The sequence below is a fragment of the Genypterus blacodes genome, unplaced genomic scaffold (assembly GCF_046128005.1).
Source record: "Genypterus blacodes isolate CSIRO-AG114 ecotype Tasmania unplaced genomic scaffold, CSIRO-AGI_Gbla_v1 ptg000027l_1, whole genome shotgun sequence".
NCBI classification, from domain to species: domain Eukaryota; kingdom Metazoa; phylum Chordata; class Actinopteri; order Ophidiiformes; family Ophidiidae; genus Genypterus; species Genypterus blacodes.
The window spans coordinates 82400-91040 of NW_027466840.1; the positions used below are offsets into that span (position 1 = coordinate 82400).

General features: G+C 42.1%; 1 protein-coding gene across 2 annotated transcripts; it reads left to right on the forward strand.

Annotated features, from left to right (window-relative positions):
- Positions 1–350: 350 nt before the first annotated feature.
- LOC142993161 (dynactin subunit 6-like) lies at positions 351–3269 on the forward strand. Of its 2 annotated transcripts, none has more exons than XM_076143847.1 (7): positions 351–400; positions 1772–1836; positions 1921–2026; positions 2098–2186; positions 2360–2407; positions 2514–2656; positions 2742–3269. In XM_076143847.1, exons 4-7 carry the CDS (start codon positions 2114–2116, stop codon positions 2838–2840), a joined length of 363 nt encoding a protein of 120 aa, XP_075999962.1. In that variant the 5' UTR covers positions 351–400; positions 1772–1836; positions 1921–2026; positions 2098–2113; the 3' UTR covers positions 2841–3269. The 2 variants fall into 2 exon arrangements, with proteins under 2 accessions (XP_075999962.1, XP_075999961.1); XM_076143846.1 differs by lacking the exon at positions 351–400 and adding an exon at positions 1409–1524 and having other exon boundaries at positions 2742–3266.
- Positions 3270–8641: the final 5372 nt, after the last annotated feature.

An 8641-nucleotide genomic window follows, 5' to 3' on the forward strand; every position in this document is an offset into this window, starting at 1 on the left:
TGATGGCACGGTGCGGCTCACGCAAAAGTCAACGTCTGTCAAGTTAAACCGAGCAAGGCAAGACATTTCCGGTGTTCTTTTAAAAAAAATAAAAGCTTTTAAGCGGCGCGTGAACGTGTACGAGTAAACCAGCGGCATATATTGAATAGCACATTTTATTGTGTAATTGCACACATTTCGTGATGTTTGCATTTTATTTGCTTCTCTTATTTTTGTAATGCTGCTTCACTGTATTTCAAAACGACCTGCATGTTCTTAAATGAGTGAATGTAAAGTACATTTCTTGTTAAATTAAGGGGGAAGTCATGTGTGTGATTTTACTCACACTGATCAGATTTCCACCGATAGTCTGTCCGTGTAAACAAGAGGTTCTGGATTTCTAATGGCGACAACTAAACAGGTAGAGGAGACCTGATTGTTACTGTATATTTGTTGTGGATGGGTCTGTGTCAGGTGCGTGTCCGTCTGCAAATTTATGTAAATAGAATAAACGATATGTAAACGGGAAATCTGAATAAAAGGTGAATTAATATTTGTTTGGGCAGTTACAATTACAGAAATATTGCGCACCCGTTTTACAGAATATATTTAGTTTTATTTTTTTAAAGGAAGCACTCTGGTGTATCATCCAAGTGAAATCGAGATACTCGACGTAGATCAATCCAAAACTGGCCACGTGGTAACAGGAATCACATCGTCGTCATCGTCTTCTGTCTGAATTTAGCCTTTTGCCATTCAGGTGTTTTGTGTGTGTATGTAACTACTCTGAGGTGACCACAAATGTTTAATCTGATACAAAAGAAAGTACAAATCGTCAAATAAGTATTTGCTGTTCACCCTTTGCTTTATTAATCCCCCAGTCTGGAGTTTTAAATAGTCTTAGTCCAGGATATGAGCGCACCCTACTGGAGCTATTGTGGCATTTAGCAAGTAATCGATGATAGATGAGTTTTGGATGAGAAATTTTATTTATTTATTAGTGCAATAAATGTAGTACATAATGCTCTATATCTTTGGAGTGAGCTGCAGATTTTAAAAAAGTACTTGCGAGGTCTTTTTTCTAACGTTATCAGATTATATTTCTTATTTTATTATTATTTTATCTAATTGCTACTACAAGTCTGCTTGGCAGCAACAGATTTGTTTCATGAATTAAAATAAAGAAAAAGTGACTTTTTTTTAAGTGGCTCAAAAAATAACTTTAAAATAATGGAGGCATAATAAAAAAAAAACATTTTTAATTTAATTTTAATTCAATTTAACTTTATTTCATTTCATTTCATTTTAATTTATTTTATTTTATTTTATTTTTTTATTTTTTTATTTTTTTATTTTTTTTATTTTTTTATTTTATTTTATGCACTATCTGAAATTTACAGTAGAGGGCAGAAAAGTCGTCTCCTGACGTTGTCAGACCGTAGCAATCAACTCCGAGCTCCACTTGAACTGGGAATAACAATCAATAACCGAGATATCAATCGTTGCAAGGATGTCAGACGTCAACAAGCAAATGGCACTAAAAAGGTAAATACGGTAACATTTGATCAATGTTAGGGTTTCAAATAATCAGTTTGGAATCATTTTCACCACGACGGATGCAAACAATCGCTTCTATCTTCTGAATTATGCGATGGAAAAATCAGTGATGGCGACACCCTTATTATCATGTCGGCTTGACAGTCATTTTCACTGTGTACGCTTGAGGATTCTTTAATTATTAACCTTGTGATGTTGATGATCGAGATCAAGCTATCTCTGCCTTTTCCCGCAGTGCTAAAATAGCAGCTGGAGCCGTTGTGTGTGTTGAAAGTGAGATCAGGGGAGATGTGACGATTGGTGAGGATAAATTGCATGTTTCCAATTCTCGTGAGCTGTAATAAAACACTCAAAGCACTAATATATATTTTTTCTATTTCACAGGAGCTCGGACAGTGGTACACCCCAAAGCTCGGATCATTGCAGAGGCCGGTCCCATTGTCATTGGAGAGGGGAATCTGATAGAGGAGCAGGCACTTATAATTAACAGGTACAGTCTGTATCACAACAACTCTGCCCTATAATGGATCATTAGTTTAATATTATCTCCACCCTCTGTAGCCATCCAGAGAACATCATGCCAGACACAGAGGGAGATGAACCTAAAACCATGACGATCGGGACCAACAACGTCTTTGAAGTTGGTTGTGGTATCCTTGGAATTCTGTACTGATTATCAATGAAAAGAATGTTATCCATCCTTTCTTTGTAGCTGTTTATCCTGTATCCAAGGATTGCTGGGTTCTATCCCAGAATTCCCTGGGTGAGAGAAAGGTCACAGGTCAAAATTCACAGGTTTAAATCCTTAATGATGCTTCTCAAGTCTGTCAAGCTTTGAAAATTGGAGACAACAATGTGATCGAGTCCAAAGGTAGACGCTGCTTCTTTACTTTTTTTCTGCACCCAGTGTATTGTTGTTAAAGCATTTCTCGCCTTTCTGTGTGAAAATAACACCGCTGTGCTCGCTGAAATCACAGCTGATCTTGGGAGAAATGTGATCCTGACCAGCGGCTGCATTGTCGGCGCATGTTGCCAGATCAACACATGTGAGGTCATACCTGAGAACACGGTCGTGTACGGCTCAAACTGCACCCGGCGTGTGCAGTCTGAGAAGCCGCAGGTTTGTCTCCTCAGGATCAGATGCTTGTTTTTTTTCATCCTTTTACCCCTCAGTCATTTAACCAGTGACCACTTCTATCTTGCAGCCTCAGACCCTGCAGCTGGACTTCCTGATGAAAATCCTGCCTAACTACCACCACTTGAAGAAGACGGTCAAAGGAAGCGGCACGCCTGTAAGAAACTAACGTGGCTGTGGCTCTAGAGAGTTTGTATCTGCACATCAACATACCAGAAGTTCTGATTTTAGTCCCATAGATACGCCTCAAAATGCACTTTGATCTCTGTATCCACTCTCGTCGCCCTCTTGTCTCACTTCTAATTTATGTCCAAACTTAAACCACACCTGTTTTCAAGTGTGTTTGATTAAGCTCACACACCAAACCTTTTTATTTTGTTAATTTATTCTTCATGTAATGATTACTTAAATGTTATTTTAATGTGCTGTATTTAATTTGTTCATACACTTTCCTTCATCTGAGGATGTCATTTAGCTTTCAATAATATGACTTTTTTTCACATACTGTGGATGTTGATTTTTATGCCAATTGGTCACATTCATCTATATTTATAATAGAAAACAATAAAGATAAAAGGACACAAACTTCTAGTCTTACGTTGATTTAGAAACCTATATTTTCTGACCGCACGGGGGAGCTATTGAGCAGTTATGGTACAATAGCCCTGCTAATCAGAAGGCTTCAGATTGAGATAAGATGCCCAATTCAACATATTCATGAAGTATATATTTATAATGACACTTAAGTCAACTCCATTATATGTTTCTTATGATAAATGATGACGATTGATGTGCAGTTTTTGTCATATTCTGAAAAATATGCCGATTTCACATCCGAAATTCCAAATAAGTGAACAAAGGTGGCGTCCAGAATGAAAGCTTGGGGTGTGGTTTCCTCCATCTTGTGATGTTATGGTTTGCCAGTTCTGTGCCCTCCCACCAGGGGTTACCAAATTGGTGCCGTGGGTACAGTGGGGATTACCACACAACACATGGTTTACAGTAATGGACATGGGTGTGGTTCCATGTTGCATTTTACTGCAGGATTAGTCTGAATAATGGTTGGTGGCCCATATTTATCCCCCCTGAGACCTGTGTGTGGTGCTCCAGCTGTGTCACAGGCTCATGTACGTGTGTGTGTGGAGGTGGGGATGGACTTGTGTCAGTGTGTGTGAGTATCATAACATAATCGGATGTCTTATTTTACAACTGCCTCCATTAAACTCATTGCATAGTGTAAACAACCTTGTAACTCCAATTTTGGAGTTTGGAATAAAATTATGAAAAATTTACTATTAGCAGTAAAATGAAGAAATACTTTTGGGGATCTCGGTACAGTACGGTGGCTCCTTGTGTTTTACTCGCAGCTGGTGCCACACAGTGCCAACACTCATTTGAACATGTCACGGTGGAGTCCCACGAGGCCCCCCCCCCCTTCATCAACCGGGGGCTAATTATCTTCTGTAGCAGGGGTGCAGCAGTGGCCACGTCTAGGCTCCCCTCTGTTCTCACTTTATTTCCGCGATCATCATTTTTTATTTTGGGCTGTTGCCAAAGCGCAGTTCACTTTAATATGACAGGAAGAAGACAGACACTGGGCGCAGACGCACGGATGTGAAGACTGACAAGGAGCACATAGGGGGTCAAAAGTACAGAGGCAAAAGGCCGTTGATGATAGCCAGTCATGGCAGGAATTTCAGAGGAAGTTCAACTGCTGTTCTATATTTGGAAGCAGTTATTTATTCCACTCCTTTATTGTACTCGTCTGGTATGTAAGAAAATACGTTTGCACATCACGGCCATGTTTGTTTTCCCTTTTACACGAAATCTCAAGTCAATATTACACCTTAACTGAAAAATCCAACATTCTCTGAATTGTCAATAATACCTTATCTTTGACAAAGAGAAATGTTTGAGATATTATTTTGAAATATGACCGTGTGTGACGTTGCCGTGAAAATACGAGCGACGTGACGCAAACTCACATTTCTCCTTTTAGAAGCAGAAACCCAAACAAACGAACGACAAGAGAGCTCTATGATTTACTGAGCTGTGACATTTATACTGAGATTATTCAATGATATTCTACATTCAGTCTTTAGTTCAGTCAGTCATGTTGCAGAGGGGGCCACCAGTTGGTTTGGCGAAGATTAAGGCTTCGTGACAGCTGACCTTTGCATCCAGGTCTGCTCCACCCCTGAAAAGTGAAATGTGAGCTACGGGGCCACAGTTCTGTTGCATTTCCACAACAATAATTAATTTCATCTCAACAGGGTCGCAAACACATTGGACCCTTTCATGTTCTTTACTTGTATTTTCTAAAAGCGTATTAAGTTGAGCTTACGAAAGAGAATTAACCCTCTCTCTCTTTTTTCCAAGGGTTTTTTAAGTCTGATTTTGTAGATTCTTTGTCGTCATTGTATTTTTTTTAACATTCATTTAACTGCACATGTCGTATCTTTACCATCTATTGTAACATTGAGACTCTTTCCCTGCAAGGAAAAGCAAATATACACATCTCTACTGCAGGAAGGAAATTTTCTCTGCCGAGTTAAGATTAAAGGCAAAGCGAGAGACAAAGACATCACGCTGGGTTTCGCTGCTGTAACATTTCATTTGGTTCCGTCGCACAACAAACAGCAACATATAACTTAACTTACTTCCTTCACACCTGTTTTGCCTCCGAGCCACACTTAACATCGTCCGTGCTCTATACACTTCATATGTCCTCTGAGCCATGAAATCTCCTGGCGTACTGTAAACTGACACAGAGCTGCCTGAGCCTTAGAGAGGCGTTTGTGACGAGCCCGCTCGCTTTGCGGCGAAGCTCGAGCTTTCATGCAGGTTTCTCTCTTGCGCCTTGTCAGATTTAACGCAAAGCGGCACTCTGTGACCCCGGCTGTGCCCTTGAGGATGAACGCTGGTTCTACCTCACTACTCAGTAATGCAGCCTACTTCATCATGAGAGCTCTTGCAGTCTCGCTCTAACACGACTAGACAGAAAAAATACAGTACATCGTCGACCAAGGGCAACACTTGATTTCCATAACCAAAAATATTCAATTTTCTTCTTTTCTATGCTTCATCGGTGTCACTCACAGCTGCAGCAAAATGCCTGTTCTCCCTTTGTAAAGCATGCTGGATATGAGAAGATCTTTTAATGATTTACCCTGTCCCAGCCAACAAAGAGGCCACAAACAAAGAGATGATGAAGAATAAGGTGACGTGTTCTTGAGGGATTATTTCCAGTCTTGCATGTGTTCCTGTGGGTATTCTATTGACAACAAGCAGAGCATGGCGTCATGTGCATGCTGATAGGCCAAAACACAGTGATAAAGCAGAAAAACTGGCTCCGATCCGGTATTCCTCAAGTCTGACCACGATGTTTTGCTAATGAAAGAAGGATTAATGGCAGGTCTGTAGGCAGGCAGAAGTCCGCTCGCCTCGTGATGGGAAAGAAAGGCCGCTTATGTCACACAAAGGTTGAATAAATAGCTTGGAAGCGTCTAAAGTTTGATGAGAGTCGCTGATGTAACTGAAAACAAAGAAGCAAGCCCCTCATGGCCAGTTAGAGTGGGTCAATCTGACCACAAATTGCTCATTAGTGATCTTAGAGGAAGATCAAAGGGCACTAACCGTAAGGGAGGAACGTTGCGTACCGCTGAGTCAAAGGAATGGAATGATCTGGCTCTCAGCCCAACGAGAGCCACTTACCCCACATCACTCACAAGGGTGAGTGTACGACTCCAATGCCAAAATCACAGCTGCTATCACGTCCGACTACAAGCTCGCATGTGTTTACGGACTTGGTTGGAAGTTGATTCGCGATGCAGAACAAGAATATGAGGGACGAGTGGATTGCAAGAGCCACGTGAGGGGGTTGCTCCCTATGGGATACACCTCAGGTCAATACATCGGGATTGTGTCATGATGGATTTTTGTTGTGCTGCTCATATCACGCTGGCCTTTTAGCTATGACTCACAGCACAAGAAGGCGATGTTGGTTAATCTGATTTGTCTCCCAGGCTTTTGCTCTCTGCAGATATGCTCACGTCCAGTTGAACTTTCTTAGTCTGCGTATTTCATGCCTTAGCCAGGCAGTCGGCATCTCATGTAATACATACTTTAATTAACTTTAATAGGGTTAATCACCTCAAATTCCTTGATGCAAAATGTCGATGTTTTGTGCTTTCTTGTCACTTTTTGTGCACATCCAACCTTTATTTGGTTTCTCTCAACTATTCAATCGCTAGGTAAGGACAGTAACTCGTCTCCTTCCAATTCCTTTCCATTTGTCTCGAGTTACAGTGGCACTCCACAGGCTTTACTTCTGGAAACCTGGAATTCCGCCTTTTTCATCCATCATTTCTATTTTAGACCCATCCAAAACCACTCTGTCTCCAGGAATTACTGTATCTGTTTTTGAGGATGCGTATCATTATAACACCCAGATAGGAACCAGTTTACACAACCAGAACTTGACATTTGATACTTGAGTACATTCTCTGGAATGCAGGAATTTCACTCAATTATTTTTCCTGCTACATTTCTGCGACCCGTCTCGCCGATAGCACTGCTTTTTCCTTAAGAAACATGGCAGACGTCTTCATGTACGGCTGGGCCATGTCAAAGCTTGCTGACACGATCCACAGGACGCCGTGACCAGACGGTCTCCTTTGCTTTGCTTTGAGAGGAAGGGAGGGGTTGGGGGTGAGGGTCCCTCCCCCCCTCTCCAAGCATCAGACCACACAGCTCAGCACTGAGACCTGTCAAACACAGCTGGGACATCTCGCTCCTACCCTCCCCTCCTCCTTCCTACCTCTCCTCCCCCCATCCACGTTCCCCAGACTCCGGCGAGAGGCTTTGATACAGGAGCGCTGAGGAGCGAGGGAAACATTTCCATTTTTATCTGCTTCGAAAGACTCAAAGAACCTCCTCTCTCTCCCTCTCTTCCCCTCTCTCCCTGTCCCAAACTGCTTCTCATCAGCATAAAAGAATCTGCCATGTCCCGTATTTTTTTATTGTGTATGCTTCAGATGCAGCATAATTGATATGGACATAATCAGGTGAAGGAAACAGCAGCATTCTCTAAAACTCATCCAAGACGACTGTTTCCCTTCTTCTGTTGCATTTGAGGTGCGGGTTCAGCAAAAACCAAGCACTCTGTTTCCTGCACGGGCTGTCATAAAATACAAGCTTCTGTCCCGTTTGATAAATATCACGCAACGTATACAGCCAAAGTCTCCGGGACGCTGTCAGGCCTTGAACATCTCACTGCAAAACACAAAGTGAAACAGTTGCTCAAAATAAACGTTTGGAAACTGTGTTGCATTCAAGGCCGTCTCATTACCTGATAGCCTTCTTTAAAGCCGCGTTCACCCCGTCGCTGTAGACAATAATAGGTGTGCCAGGAAACATTTTAGTGTTTGCACTTCTCCAATCCCACCCGTACAGCACTTCCACGGCCTGAGGGCTCGGCTCTCTCCTCACTCAGAGGTCATAAATCTGTTTTAAGGTGAGCTCAGTGGATTTGAACCGTGTGACATCTTATCTCCAGGCCAATCTTGACTGATTGACAGACGACGTCGTGCTGTTGCCAGGCTTAATCTGGATGAATATGCCGCACCTGGGATGTCTGAGGCCAACTATTTGGCCCGAAAGATCTGGGGAAGAGTCACGTGAAATTTTCGAAACGGTCGAGTTGATAATTGCCCGTGTCCGCTGGTCTGTGGATCCTTACGCATGACCGCATATGCCAAGTGTAATATTTCAAGGTGTTGAGCAGGGAGGGAGGGAGGAGGAGGAGGAGGGATGGACGCCTCGTCAGGTAGGAAGACATCACGTGAGGCCCCCGATTTATGACAAGAAATGGTAGTTAAAGATTAGGATGTCAACAAGTGAAGACAGCAGAAGAGACAGATAACATATACAATGCTGTATATGTTCCCTTTGTATCCTATATTTGTTGAA